General features: G+C 50.6%; 1 protein-coding gene across 12 annotated transcripts in view; it reads right to left on the bottom strand.

The window, feature by feature from the left end:
* The window catches only part of by (focal adhesion protein tensin), a 260886-nt gene that overhangs the window by 40779 nt on the left and 204157 nt on the right, over positions 1-15950 (bottom strand). For 11 of the 12 annotated variants that reach the window (XM_089543734.1, XM_089543738.1, XM_089543736.1 and 8 more), the window contains 2 exons: positions 13770-13808; positions 1206-1247 (listed from right to left, as the gene is read on the bottom strand). In XM_089543734.1, the coding sequence (XP_089399860.1) occupies positions 1206-1247; positions 13770-13808 (81 nt within the window). The remainder of the gene's footprint in view (positions 1-1205; positions 1248-13769; positions 13809-15950) is intronic. The other variant, XM_089543746.1, reaches the window with a different exon arrangement.

The raw sequence follows: 15950 nt of genomic DNA, 5'->3' as shown, positions 1-15950 counted from the left end.
GCCCGATGGCGCCTGCCTGGCTCGCCTGTCACCTCTGGCTGGGCCTCAAATCACAACAGCGCCCATGTACTGTGCGTGTCAGTGCATGGTAAAGAGACCCAGGTGGTCGACATTATCCGAAACTCTGTACTACTCCGTCCCTCATAGCCTGAGTCGTTTTGGGGCTCTGAACCCCATAAAAGCACAAAAACAAATTTTCCGGCTGAATTAGTTGCGGGTGTCCCTTCCCCTCGGAAGTCGCGCGGCGTTCCTTACACCCCAAAAGTGCGCATTCGTGGATACTGTGGCAAGTAAGCCCTTGCACGTGTGCGCGCCTCTGTGTTTGTGCTTCGGTGTTTTTAGTGGCGGGTTGTCAACGAAGGTGAGAACAACCAAGACAGCGGACGAGAAAACGACGAGCGGCGAGCAGTGTGTGTGCGGTTGCTCGACTGTGCGGATGCGCGAGCAAGATGGAGCGAGGTGTATGAAGCTGCGAGCGTGCATTTATCTTGTAAATAAGTTTTAGTTGTATATATAGTCATCTTTTGTTTTCAACGTACTCGTTCAACCATTTTTCCAATCAATATATATGATGACTGTGCACTGAGAGCGTGTAATGAAGCACAGAAATGAATTTATCACCCGTGTAACTACGCAATTCGCCCAGAAAAATCCGAGGCGCCTACAGTTGCTGTTCAAGGAAGACTGACTGAGTGACTGTAGTTGCGTGTTTGTGAACATATTGCGCTGTGTGCTGGTCATCAATTCGGGTGAGTCGAGAACCCGTATGCAGTAAGACTGAGCACTTTGAGTATTGATAGTATCTTTTTGCATTTTTATTAATTTTAATTGTTTCTTTGTTGATAAACTCCAATGTATCTCTACAATCCGCGCTTTAATTTGCTGCTTGTAATTTTCTTTCATGTGTGTATTTTACTTATTTTTTATTTATATATAAATAAATAAATTTACTCCGCAAATAGTGCCTTTCGCTACGAATATACCCCCCCCCCCCCCCTCCGGCGCCAACAACCAATGGGCCCCCCCCCCCCTGCAAAAAATTCTGCGGGCGCCCTTGTACGTGGTACACTGGAAATGCGAATACTCCTATGTGGGAGTAAAAAATGGAGTAAAGTTGTCCCCCAGCGCACTCCCTTCTATAAAAAGGAGTGTACTAAATGACAAATCACTCCCATTTTGCTCTTTTCTGACTGGAGTGCACTCACCGATCTCCTGGAATGTCGGACTTCTCTGCTTTCACTGCGACTCTGAAAAGACAAAGTGAATGTCGCCGTTACATGCCGTTTGTGGCTTATGTTCCCAGCAAGCGTTCGCGCCCACGCGTACCTGGACGCAACGCACCACACTTCGCAAGTAAACCGGGCACACATCAGGCGAGTGATTGAGCAATACTGGAAGTGTAAGCAGTGTAAAAATCGCCTCGGAAAATCGGAGTATGCTGCCCAGGCCAAGGCGCGCTGTGGCCGAGGCCATTCATTTCCTAACGTGGGCTGCGCACGCCCTTAAAACGCGTCACGTGACGCACATGGTCAGGAGACACGCTATCGTGTGGGTCCCGTTCATATGTGTAATATGACTGTGGGTGACGCACATGGTCAGGAGACACGCTATCGTGTGGGTCCCGTTCATATGTGTAATATGACTGTAGGTCTTTTGCGTTTCTTTGCACATGCGTGATTCTGCTCACTGCAAGCAAGAACATTCCGTTAGCTTCTGTGTATCACCGTACAACTCACTCAATTTTGGTCACTTGCCCTCCCCCCCCCCCCCCCCCCCCTTCCCGCATACGAAAAAGAAGTCAAGCTTTCAGCAATAAGCCAGCCTAAATATGGAACCACTAAGTCCAGGGCTTCAATACGTGGCGTATGTTTTCCAAAGCAAAAATAAAACCATCAATACGAAAGAAACAAGTCCGGAAGGAAACATCGCACTGTCACCCGGCGAGCGTGATATAATGGCCGTTGCTAATGATCGTAAATGCATGCTCTTACACACTCGCAAAGTTTTCTGTTTCCAAAACTGACCTTTAATACCTGCACAATCATACACCACCTGGGATAAGAACAGTTCCCTGAAATTTAAAGTAATCCAGTCAGTGAGACAAAAACAAATGACTGTTATTTGTGCTCCTTCAAAAAGCAATTTCGATAACACCGGAACTCAAACGGCGTATAGTGTTACAAGAAAAAAATTCTAAATAAAAAGCCTAAACCCACGTGAACTACAAGGCTTCAATGTGGCTAATTTTCAGCGAAACCCTTGAGACTCCTCCACAAAATGTAATGACACCACAGAGACTTTTACAGCTTGTACAGAGACTTTATGCGAATTTTCTTTTCCTTTTTTTTCTGCATACTGCCCGATTTCTCGCAGTGTAGGCCGTCTAGGCGTCATTCTAATCCGAACGAAAGAAGGTTCAAATCCACCCACGAGGCCAGCACACCAGCCGTTAATCATACGATTATACGTGGCATCAAATATGCCGAAAAGGAACACCACCGCCGCGATTTGCTTACAATGAACGCGTGCTCTGAATTCGTCCCGCCAGGCCCCGAAGTCCCGAGTGGATTCCGCTGTCGCTGCCAGTATGTCCTCGAGGCAACGCCGGCATTGCCAACGCAGGGCACGCGCGAAGCCCGCGTCAAGTCCTGTCCGCCGCAGATCTCGGAGGCAGCACCTCCAGCGCGGATAGAAGGCCTCTTCGTTTCCCCCGATTTCCTCCCCATCCCGTGATGGGCACAACGACCCTCCCCTCACTGAGAATATCTCTCGCTGCGCTCTTACGAAAGCTAATTCCTCGCAATCGGGGGGTTTTATGGCGTGGACATCGCCGCTAGGAGGGCGCGAGCAGCACGATAGAAGAGTCTTTTTTTTTTTTTTTCTGTCTGCCTTTTCTCTCCAAAAGCGAAACATTTCTCCCCTGAGGTCCTTCGACCTTTGAAGGAGGTTTCCTGTTCTTCGCGCTTACATTTCGCTATACCTAATCTTGTTTCTTTTGGCTTCGCGCCGCCAAATGCGACTCGAGACGACGGTCGCTGTCACCGCACTTAAGTCGACGGTCAGCTCACTCGGGTGGCACGTTATCGGCGAACTCGAGAGCGTGGCCCCCCGATAGGAACCGTGCATGTTCGACGGTGCAGCTTGCAGTTCCGCTCGCGGTCACAATTCCTATATTCTCTGGAGGGGAGAAAATTTTTTTTCTTTTTCGTGCATTCGAGTGGACGGCGTATTTAGAGGTGCCTGCTTGATATCTCGAAGAGGTTCCTCGAACTAGGGCGAAATGTATACGTGCCGCGTCATGAGAAAAGGGTTTGGTGTGCCCGATTAATGCGAGTTGAACGGCGCAGGCTACGCGATCTGGCGAATAAAATGTAAAAAGAAAAAGATAGGCATGCGCATAACAGTTTTGCTAGGAGCTTCTGAAGCGCCTGCTATGTGTCTGGCTGAGTTCACGTAAGTTACGTTGCTCTGCCGACTCAATTACGACGTTCCTGGAAGACAGATTAGGTTACACACTTTGCCTGGATCGCTGCTCGAAGGTAAACTCCAACCTCGTAATATCAGTCACTCAGACGCAGCTCCGTCAATCTAGATGTCAGGAATGGACCGAATGTAAAATTAGAGTATTTCAGAAAGAAATTTCTGCACATGACTTTCATAAACGTGATATACAGCGCAAGCCATGCAGGGGAGAATCAACGCGGCGTAAACGCTAGCATCCATTAAGGCAAGATGGACTGAGACGTCACTGGCGGTCTCGAGGACAAGCGTCCTAAGTATATCAGTCAGAAAAGCAAAAATAAATCTTTTATAACGCGTATTCGATTACAGGAGTCGAAAAGGCTGCGCCAGGTATACATACGCGTTCCCGTTTTAAAAATACGGGCGCAGAGACAGGACTCAGTAGTCAGTTATGTGTAAGCCAGCGGTTTTGGGTTTCAATTTTGTTTGTTTGTTTGTTTGTTTGTTTGTTTGTTTGTTTGTTTGTTTGTTTGTTTGTTTGTTTGTTTGTTTGTTTGTTTGTTTGTTTGTTTGTTTGTTTGTTTGATTGATTGATTTTCTGGCGGCTCATTTATTTGTGCAATACGATCGACCCACGCGCACAAGAAACTGGAAGTGGTGAACGGCACAATGATGCGCTCGAGTGTGTACTAAAAGCGGTTCGTACAGTGCTTATTAAAACCTTCATGCCTAAGTATATTTAGTAGTCAATCTCTTTATAGTATATGACTCACTTCTCTTTGCTAACGCATGCTTGAGAGGCAATACAATTAAACACCCAAAGAGAAAACACAAAGGCCATTACGAGAGACGGTAATTATTCACGAAAAAGAAAAACTTCACGTCGTCCCTTATTATTTATAAGAGACCTTATAAAAATGAACAGTTCACGGGAAAAAAAAAATATTTCATCGCTCTACTCACTTATACCGCGGCTAATAACGTGAACCCTGGGGAACCCATCCGTGAAGAATGGCCATATAGATGCGAACAAAAAAAAAAAAATAGGACGACAAAGTATGCATTCTTACCCTTAGCCTAGGGATACACTAAAAAGGAAGATAGGATGCGGCCTGAACTTTATTACGCCCGCATGGGACACAGTGGCGGATCGGTAGCGTCGGAGATCTAATTACAGGGCCGCTCGCTTCGGAGACAGGCCGCCTTTGTACGACAATCCAGGTCCGCGCCAACGGCATTCTGCGGCAGCGAGGAGCCGTTGTTCCCACCACTCGAAGCCTACGCACGGCGGGGGAACGTGGGAGGAGGGGCTACCGCGTTTCCTGTGGAAGCGGCTTTCCTTTATGCAACAGCCATGCAGAGCGACCGCAGTGCATAGCTGGCGAGGATGAGTGATCATCCCTCTCCACTTCCAACCCCCCCCCCCCCCCCCCCTGCCCCACACGTCCTCTCGTCCATCCTAATTGAGCGCGTTCCGCCGACCCCGTTTGCCGCGCGGTCACCGCTCTCCCCTGCGCGCCTGTCATCCGCGGTTCGGAGACGATCGACGGCAACCCTGGATGCGAAGGGTCATTATGTAGACGACGGCGTATTCGCTTTAGCGCGCTTAAACGAGCTTCGTCGAAGTGCACGAATAGCCTTCGAATCCGACAATCAAATGTCATCTCATTCCGTTTAACAAAACGCATTCAGTGTCATTCAACAACAGCTTACGGACGATGGCGAGCGCTGACAACCTAAGATAACCACTATCCCTCCCTCACAATTCGCCCGTCTTAATAACGCAGAACACAATGAATGTGAAGCAAGCCTGATTTGTGTAGGCGCAGTCGCAGGTCCTTGCATTCAGGGCGTGCTAACTTTGCGTATTTTGTTTCTTTTTGTCTTGCTGCACGAAATAACGAATTGGCAAACAACGCCGATCGCCTTCTCATGCGAACGTCCACTGAAACCAGTGGCATCAGTTGTTTCCCTCAGAAAACCTCGCAAAATGAAGCTAGACTGTCCACATAACCAAACTAGAAGACCGTCCCTGAAACTACGCGGGCAAAGGCCTTCTCAAGGTATACTGCCTGTTCGGCAAGCGTTGCGCAGAATAAGAGAGTCTGTGTGCTGTGGGATAATTATTGCCCCCGTCCAGGAAGCAAAACTCAGCGATAATGGCGCGATTTGGTTATTCAACCTTGGTGGCGCAAACTCTTGGGCGGCGTGACTGAAAGGAGAAATACAGTGAAAAAAATGGTGTCCTTATAGTGGCCTTATCTGCGTGCATTGTAGGCTACGCCTCTTTCACGCGCTGCTGTCGATCTCAATGCTGGTGCATAGCGCTGGAAAAAAGAAAAAAAAAACTGACAGCCATAACATTACGAATAGCGCCATCAGCGACGCAAGATTTCCGACAAAGGATATGATTCTGGAAGGCTGAAAATTTAGTTTAGAAACGCGCGAAACTGGAAGGCGAGACCAGCAGCTTTGCTCAGGAGACCAACATGGATTGACGATATTCACGCTATGAGTAGAGGAAGCCGATTCGTATAAGACAGGTGATGAGTATAACGCAATATCGTCCCATTACAAGAATAAAAGCGCGGATGGTAAGCTTAACAAAACGTGTGACATCTGGGAACGACACAGAACCGGTTCTAGTCATATAGAAAGCCCGAAGGCGCATTTTGGTCGCGGTTGGCTATACCTGGAGATCACTGGCAGAAGGCTCTGTTTTGCAGTGCTCTTAAATGCGGTGTTGCTGGTGGCGATGACCATGACGATGATGATGACTTAAAGACGTGACCATTTGCCGGAGCTTGTAGCGTCCCGTGCTCATATCAACAAGGCACGGGCATTCGAACTGTCCGTGCGCGTTCGGTCACGGCAGACACGCTCGCATCGAAATGTCGTGTGCGGCTCCCTCGGAGCTCCTACAGACGCGCCATTCACATATGCGACGGGGCCTTGCCTGCCCCAATCGTGACACCACGCGCGTCTTCGTTTTCTGATCAGCCACCGGTGTCCTTCCACGGCAGCAGTCATGAAGGACGCTAATCGTCGGCGTCCGCTGCGCACGCTGTGCACGACCGATCACGCCCCGTCCCCGCGATCGCGTGCAACGTTTCCGACGCTGAGCACTCGCCCCACGACGCACTGCGCGTCGCCTCAAAACAAAACAAACCAGACGCATTCGTCCTTCCCATATAATTACCGAGAAAGGAGAACTCCCGGGGCGCCCGTACGTAACCGTAATTCAGCTACTAGCAAGGACAGACAGCCTCTGCACAACCTCGCACGCGAACAAGGTGTCTGGAACTTCCTTTCTAAACAGACCGCAGCGGTGGCCAGTGGTCTGAGCGTACCCCTCGCATGTGAGGGGTACGGGGTTCGATCCCCGTGTCGTCAGGTGCTCCCGGTGATACGATGGGTACAAACGTTCCCATGACTAGGAGCGCGGCTTCCATGGGTTGAAATGCTTGGAAAATGGGTCTTTAACCCAACATTGCGCAAACGAAAAATACCGCGTGCCATGGCGCTTTTTCGCCGCAGCTGCGCTTGCGACATTACAATTCATCATCATCAGCCTGACTACGCCCACTGCAGGGCGTAGTCAGGCTACCTTGATGGGAGCTATAACTAATACACGCGCCAGAAATTCTTTATCCACCGTTCATGTGGTGCTGCCTGTCCGAATAGTGCGCTAACTATTATCAGAGAGATTACCTAGTTTTTGTACCGTTTAAGTGATTAAGCGTAATCGGCGCCGCTTGCAACAGCCATCGAGTCGTTCTATCTCCGCGCCCACGAAGGTAACCCCCAAGAAGATGACCTTCAAACTTTTTCGCCTGAGCTGTAACACACCACGCCGCGCGGGCACGGTACTCCTCGAACGTTTTTTTTTTTTCTTTTTTTTCTGGGATGCGAAAAATGCACAGTATCATCCAGAGTTAAGGCGAACACGCGAGCACGTGTCGGGCTATGCTCTTGGGAGTGCCAGTGAGTTCTCAGTGTGGCCAGCGACGAGCTGGTAGAAACCGGACAGCAATTTTCGCCTCTCCACGATTGGATGCAACGTGACTGAAAACACCAACGTGCGGGGACAAGACAGGGAACTCCTGCACTGCTTCAAAAAGCGAGTACTGACCACATGTTGAGTGTTGCAGGTCTTATTAACCCCGATAGTACACCACGAAACAAAGCGCGCACGGTACAGAAGCTAGAATGTGTCAGGCGGGCGTGGTAATTGGGCTGTGACTACGGCAGCGACAATTCGCCGCACGAAATTACGGTGCACGACGGAGCGTACACGCAACAGCGACGAGACACCCGCAGCAGGTGGCGGCCGCGAGGTTTCAGGAGCGTAACGAGGCGGCTCCCCTCCCGGTCTTGGTAATGGGGGTCGGCTCGCGAAATGGGTCATGACATCGAGAAAGCTCAGTCATCATCCAGTTACCGCGTGACAAGCGATCAATCGCCCAGCCCGCTTCATCTATTTAGGGGGCCTCGCGCGCCCAGTTATGGGTCTAAATATATACCACCCCCGCGGCATCAGCCCGTATGAAGGCAAATCAGCAGTTGGGCCGAGTGACGCTGCCTTCCGCTCGGTTATAGAGAGGGAGACCCGGCCTCAGCATACAGAACTGCAGCCTAGAATATATATATATATATATATATATATATATATATATATATATATATATATATATATATATATATATATATATATATATATATATATATATATATATATATATATAATTTGAAAGTTCATAACGTCTCTGACAGCACGAGCTGATATATCATTTGCTCCGCTGACTGGACGTTCAGTCGGGCATGCATATAGTAAGAGGAAGCAGGGTGAGATGAACGCACATTTAACCACAAGCTACACGAAAAAAACGCAAATTTTGCTGTTTGCAGCAAATAATTTGAGACATTAGAACTAAAAGTGAATCACTTAGAAATAAATTTTCCTACGACGTACAGTTTCCTGTTAAAGCGATAGAAGGCATGCATTCATCACCATCAACCTCACAGCCAAATTAAGTTCACTGCAGATCATGGGCCCCTCACATGAATCTCAATTTTTTGTATTCTCTTTTCCCCGCCTGATCACCTTTTTTACATTCCCTACCCAGGCAGGTATTCGATGAGCGTTATAAAATATACGTGGTGGATTATCCCGCCATTAGGAGGTGGCTCCAAGCCGTGTGCTGGGGCACGTGCGATTTTTCTGCCGCTCCGCAGTTTGGAGGGTCCCGGTGATGAAAGTTTCCCACCACTTCCTGAACTTTGCAGTAGCGCTTGTGCAACGGCATTTCAACCACACAGCCGTGGAGTCAGATTCGCTTACGCCTGGACTGCGCATTTTTGACGAAGAGCGCAGATTATTTACGGGCGTATACAACTCCCCAAAGCTTCCGTTCTTGGGAAACCAAGGCAGCAGCCCTCAGCTTCGAGGGCCCGCGCGCAACTATACGCACACGCATGTGCTCTGCGCCCTGTGTTCCGACAGCTCTCCCTTAGAGAATGAACATCCGGGCGCCTCGGCGTCGCGTAACATTCCGTGCGCCTCACTGGACGCATTCTTCGTTGCTCTCTCGAGGAGAGGCGTGAGCTATTTCGCATATCTCGCAGGCCGCAGCGCCCCCGTGCGGGCGCATATATACCGAGACGAAAGAAAGATGGCCTCTTCGTCATGTTCACTCCGCAGATGAGAACGCGTAAACAAATGCCCGGCCGAGGCCGTGTCCTCGTTACAGATGCACCCTTTGTTTTTCTTTCGCTCCGTCGCAAATTCTGAGAGTGCTTTCATAACCCCGAGAAACCCCCGCAGAGCAGAAGGCGCCGGCGAATAACTCCTCGCCGCCATCACGCATGTTGCTGCGGCACTTCGCAACATGCGGCCGTGGCGTTCCGCTGCTGACGACGAGCGTTCTGCAGCTGGCCGTGGCGGCCGCAGTACGTCAATGCGGGCGAGCTTATTCATTTGCGTATTCATGTGTTTATTTGATTGTTTATTTAATCAATTTACTTAGCTCCCTTAACGATTTGGCGCGAATCCTTTGTTTCAAAAGCGAAGCGAAAAGAAAAAACAGGACCAGAGAGGAAAACAACGGAAAAGCGGCTGCATTTCGAGATAGGAAAAAAATGCACAACAGGAGAGGAAGACGGTTACAAAGAAAGGAAAAGCGCTGGGACCGGGTGCTGAGGTCTTGGAGAAAGTTAATCCACCAGGTGATCGAGTTTATTCCGGATTTTGCTGCGGCACCTCCTAGTAGCCGCCCGAGTGTACTAAAAACTAAGTGAGAGGCCAGATGCGAACTGCACAAAAACAAGAACCGAGCGAGGAGATGAACAGCAGATGACTATTGGAATTGTGCGGATACACATAAACAAAGTGTAAAGAGGAAAAGAACCATCCACTTGTACAGCGGTAAGATAAGCAGAGATTGGAAAGCTTCGAGGCCACGGTGCAGGGCTCTACCGAAAGGGTGCAACCCCGAGCAAAAAAAAAAAAAAAAAAAAAAAAAGACGGCCTGCTGATTCCGGTCTCAAGCACACTGCACGGCAGCGCTCGGGCTATAGCCGTAATGGCACGGCAAACATCCGAGGGCCGCGCCTAAGCGCGGGAAAAGTTTGGCGGGGGGGGGTCTGCAATCTGCACTTCAAGAGCGAGGCCGCTCTCCCGCGCCGCGCTAGACGCGCCGAGGGCGCGATGGGAGCCACATGGCACCTCTCGAGCGCCTCATGACGCCACCACCGGCCGCGCTCCCACCCCCCCTTTCCCGTCTCTCGTCCCCCCGGGCCGGGGCAAGGACGCTCGGCGCAAGCCTGTCGGAGCGAAGCCCGCCGCAGCCGGCAAGCGGATGTATCGAAGCGGCGGCAGTGGCAGATACACGTCGCAGAGCACGGGGCCGGTGTTTGTGTTGTGGCTGGGGCGCAGGCTCTTCTCGCCGCGAGCGCAGCGGCCGTCTCCCCACGCGCATTCTTCGCGTAACTCTGGCGCACAGAAGTGGGCGGCAAATTCGGATGCGGCGGTCACGTACGCAAAGAGCCGCCAACGCACGCCGGAGGAGTGTGCCGAATTGCAAGGCTCGGGGCGCGTGAATGTGGGCGCAGCTTGTAAAACTTAATGAAGTTGGGGAGCAGGAACACCGCCAAATGCGGCACGGATGAAGTCACGTCACGCAAGATTTCCGACACGGCGATGTCCATATTCAGGCAACTCAAACGTCAGTTTAGCACTGTAACGCCTTCAGCGCTGTGGGTTTCTGGATAAAAACGCATTACCCGTAACTGCAACCAGTGTTGCTATCTTTAGTCCGGGCGAGTAAATAGGGCGAATCAATGCCAAAGCCCTGGCTTCATGTAGCGCTCCGCATCCTGAAAGGACCCTGGAACCTGCAGCGAACCATCTTCGTTCACGCAAGAAATAAAAGCAACCAGCTTTCCGAAACTGCCGGGGCGACATACGCTCGTAACTTAAAATTCTCGTCCATGCAACGTTGCTCCCTGGTATCCGGGCATTACTAATGGCATTTCGCGCGGGCGAAGAGGGAGCAGAGATTCTCCTCCGATAGTCCGGCACCCGTCAACGAAATTCTCGGCGCGGTAGCTACGCTGGCTCATAAATCAAGCGCAGAGAAGCCGGCCACCAGCTCGAGCGTCTTCGACGACCTTGCTCGACAACAGGAAACGGCCGCGCGAAGGTTCGCTTCCCGGCGAGCTCGATTGTATCACGGAAGCTGCGAACCCGAAGGTGATATATCGATCCGAGCACGATCAACAAATAAGCTGCGCCCGGTACAGAAACACGGCTACAGAACACTGATTTTCTCACTGACCGCATCTCCATTCCTCATTCTGTTGCCGACCACGCACCCTCTCGCCAATGGTAAAGCAAAAAAAAAAAAAACCATTGGCGGAGGACGTAAAGATTACACTAGAAGGCATGGTATGAAGCAAAATATAATGACGAATAATAACGCTGCAATGAAATGCAAGTGGAAACACGATTTTGGACCGCCACTCGACACTGGAATACTAAAGATGCGAATCCTTTAGTATTCCTACAACGAATCCTTTAGTATTCCTTTAGTATCCTGTCCTATAACGACCACCTCGGCTGGCCGCGAGCAGCGACGTTACAGTGTCGCAGCTTGGTGTACAACGCGGCCAACCGCCCAATGGTTGATGACCAGCGGGCTTACAGTTGGTGCCCTGTATCTTCCACGTGGCGTCATTCCGTCTGCCTTTAGGGCTGGCAAACAGGCATCACAACTCTAGGGGCTGTGCGTTGCGCTTGAATGGAAGCTGGCATTCACACGTGTGGCGCCTTTCCAACAATGAAACACAGGGTAGCCCCTCTTCAGTAAGTTCCACTCATGAGTATACTTTCGTTGCACTTAGTTGGTGCCTACCACATAGCGTAACGATAGCTGCTCTCGTCTAGTTATTCGCTATCCCTGCTCAGGTCCCTCGTCTTTCCTTTTTTCATTTCATAATCAGAGGTCTGAATTAGCCATACGGTTAGAAAGGAAAGTTACGCAATCGGAAAGCTACGGCAGGAGGGACGTGCACGCATTGCACGTAAGCACTGCAGTGAAGACCGACTAAAACAGCTGCCTATAGAAACCAGTGGAGAAGACGGCGACGAAAGCTGCCAGCAGTTCAAACCTGGTTCCAGCGAGCCAGCAACGTTACGAGCAGCATACTACGTAGCTGACGCTTCATTCATTTGTCCCGCAGCCAAGAGCGCAACGCAGACGCCGGGCAACAGCTCGTTCAAAAGCTGCCGGGGGCGTCGCTTGCCCACACACAATTCGTTCCGGTGAGCGGCGCTGGGTGCGGCAGGTCAGGAGCGTGGACGCACGTTGTGCACGTGGTTACTCTGCAGCGCGCCTCATCTAACGGCTCGGCGGCGGCGAGGCACGACTTGGGGGTGCAGCGGGCCAGCCGCCGCACCACACCACGCACACGCTCCTCAACAAATCGGAAAGGCGGCCGGAGTAGCGGGGGACCGCGAGAAGAATGTTCCCAGCTTGACCTTTAATACCCTCGTGTCCTCTCAGGTTTGCTCCGTCTTTTCTATCACGCCCCTCCTTCCTCTCCCCTTCCAGCCAGCCCAGAGCCCTCTCAGCCGACCATCCCCAGCGCGGCTTGGCGAAGGTTTTTCGCATGCCCGCATCCTGCGTCTCGATTTTTGCTTCTACACGTCAGCCGGAGGGGAGCTGTTTGCCGCCGGCGGTCGCGGTTATTTTTCACTTGGATCATTTTTTTTCGCGCTCCGCACAGTCCGGGATGTATCGGGGCGGGATGCGATAGAGAAAGCGTGCCAAGGAGCCGACCGGACTCCGGAATTTCTTCACCCTCGAGCTTTTACTTTTTTTTTCCCCTCTCAAAGCTCGCGCGACGGTGGACCAGAAGTTTTGGAACCCCGTCGCAGACAAGCGGCGAGGCCGACAGGCCACAGCCCTTATCTCCCGGACATCTCCGATTCACTCACTCGCTCTATACCGCTCTCCCTGGGCGTGCTTCGTTTCGTCTTGAGTTACGAACGAAAGACACTTTGTAGCAGCGGTCGCCGCCGATGCCGCCGGGACACGATATGAATGCTCGGACGGCCTGTTTTATTATTAGGAAGCGACGTTCCCTGTTGGGCGCACGCCGACATCGGAGGCAGGGAGACATGTGTGTTGTCCACTCGTATCTGATTTCTGCGCCGCCCTTTTGAATCCGCCTGCTCGAAAAGAACACTGCCCTCGCACCCTCTCTTTGCAGGGCACATTACTCAGCTGCCCTGTGCGCTATGTGTCACTCCCAGCATCTGCAGTCAAAGAATAGATAGCGAGGAGCCCGCCATACAGGGTTCGAGCTGTTTTAGAGACGCGCAGTTTGTAAATTTCTCACGAGAAGACGTAAGAAATGATCTCTGCCATAGAAACTTCTCTATCCCGTACTGTGACGTCAAAGAACTCATTGCTGTTCAGCACGTATCGAAGCGTCCTGGACAGAGAACGATAACTTCAATGACAGTCTGGAGCGAACCTATATAGGTTACTAAATAATAACGCGCTCTGCGGGACAGGTAAGCCCCACTTACCTTTACCTTATTTATTTAAAGATGAACGTTAATTAGACAGGGTAGCTGGCAGGTAATGATGAATGGCACTCAGCAAACCCCTCCCTCCCTCCCTCCCTCCCTCCCTCCCTTTCTTCCTTTCTTTCTTTCTTTCTTTCTTTCTTTCTTTCTTTCTTTCTTTCTTTTTAAACGCTGACGGCACATGTATAGAAAGGCTGCAAGTCATGCAACTCACCAACTCATAACTCTGCTTGGGGTCACAGGAGGATATCACCTGCAAACAGGAAAGAAAAAAAAAAAAACGAAGCACGCAGTTAGAAATGATGCTCGCACATTCAGTCACTCATAGATCGAGTTCATTTGCGATACTATTCAAATCCAACACCTGCTTCGAAGTCGTTAACAGTTGAAGAGGTAAGGCTTTCATATACACAAGTGAGAGCCCTTTCTAACGAGTCTCCATCACGCGAACGAACTCCGTTTTTATTTTAAGTTCATGGGACGGCCGCCGCTATGACGCCATTTTGTTCCAGTACAGTATATCTGAGCTACAGTACGAAAGCACCTTAAAACAAGAACTTCACCTTCGTCACTCGACTATCTCTGTCCTTGTCATCCTCTGTTTTCACGCTGCGAGCAGCGCGTCAGCCTTCCACCGAAAAATGATATATTGCCCCCGCGGCGCCTCGACTGCACTTTGTCGGGCATAAGCGCGCGTGAATATATAGCTGCCATGTGCACTACAGGCATTCACTTCGTATATGAGATCTTGCTCGCTATATCATTGCGCACTCTGTCATAATCCTGTTACGCCAGACCAGACGTGCGCATCCGCTCCCGCCCGGGTTCTCCCTCGTCGGCGTATTTCGTTATTTGATATATACATATTTTTTTCGCGTTGCCGTCGCTGCCACCCTCGTAGCTCGCTCTTTCTTCCGACGCGTCAAATTCGCGTTCTTTGTCGTCCCCGTGTTGTTTTTGCGCCTGCAGTAAAGATTCCGGCCGAATGAAGATTGCCGGGCAACGAACTGGCGGCGCCAAGATGTTTGGGGAACCGTTCCGGGTGGAAAGGGAGAGAGATAGAGTGAAAAGAGTGCTCAGACGCCGTGGCGAGCGCCAGAGAGAAAAATAAATATCGTATGACGAGTGAGAGAGAGAGAGAGAGAGAGTGCACAGCGCCATGTGACGACGCCGTCCACACTACTACACTTTCTGTGGCGCTGGCGTTCTTTTTTTTTATTTATTTACTTCAGCGAGTCTGCGTGACCCATTAAACTGTGCCGTCTGTTTTTCCAGACAGAAGATAGGAGAGTCCCTGCGCGAGAAAGGGGAGCTTGCGGACCAGCACGAAGTCATCTCGTACGTCACTTGTTACCAACGGTGCCGATCCGCGCACTAGGAGCACGGTGGAAGAATAAGCTTATTCTTCCACCGTGACTAGGAGGCAGCGGCTCGCTGCTAGCGCAGAAATTGACAGTTTTCTGGAAGACATGAGCAACTTTTGGGGCAGTATATATTCCTAATCCTTGACAAGTGGTGCGCGTAAGGCTAGGCACTGGACAGGAGTAATATCACTAGGAATATTCTATTAAAATTCTATTCCTTTTCTTATCCTTTCCATTATAGGCTGATACGATGCCACGCCCCCGATATTGTCAGCATCTGCCAGACAGTGCGGTCCACGAAAATAATAGAATAATATAGAATAGAAGGAAAATAGTCGTGTTATACCAGCCCTGTGTTAGTTGGTAATGGCTGATCATGTACGGCTACACTGCATATAACACAGCAGACGACTAAAAGAAGCGACATGCAGCGCTTCCGTAGTGTGTCCTCCTCTCTCAAGAGCTTTTTGTATATGCGTGATTTCTATGCAAAGTATTTTTTTTTCCTTCGGGATGTATACGTATACCATTATGAGCACTGATACAAAGACTTTATAAAGAAGTAGAAGCATATAAAACTGAACAAAGACCCCCCTTCCCCCGAACACCTGCGCTCATTCACGTATTACAAAAGCTACCCTTCCTCACTACCGCACAAGAATATGCACGCCACTCACGTACACGATTCGATAACTGTCTGCGTTGAAAAGGCTATACATCAACCGAGTGAAGGTCGCTGCCACGGACACCTGTCTTCGCAGCCAGCCCAGGCGTCCCCGTTGTGCGACGCGAATCCCATCCGAATCTACAGCCGCCCGTGTCAGGGGATTGCATCAATATATATACACACTACACATGCAGTGACGCAACGCTCGCACAACCACCACGACGCTCCTGCTCCGTGGCGACCCGGAAAAGAGAAGAGCCATTTATCACGCACACCACTGACAGCTAACCGTTGCCGAGAGCGGCAGCAAAAATGAAGCTGTCACGGACGAACTGCGCGAGAACAGATTTCAGGACCTTTGCAC

The sequence above is a fragment of the Amblyomma mixtum genome, chromosome 5, assembly GCF_055824585.1.
Source record: "Amblyomma mixtum isolate Tamu chromosome 5, ASM5582458v1, whole genome shotgun sequence".
NCBI classification, from domain to species: Eukaryota; Metazoa; Arthropoda; class Arachnida; order Ixodida; family Ixodidae; genus Amblyomma; species Amblyomma mixtum.
Note: the sequence above shows the minus strand (reverse complement) of the source record. Positions and strands in the feature narration are given on the sequence as shown.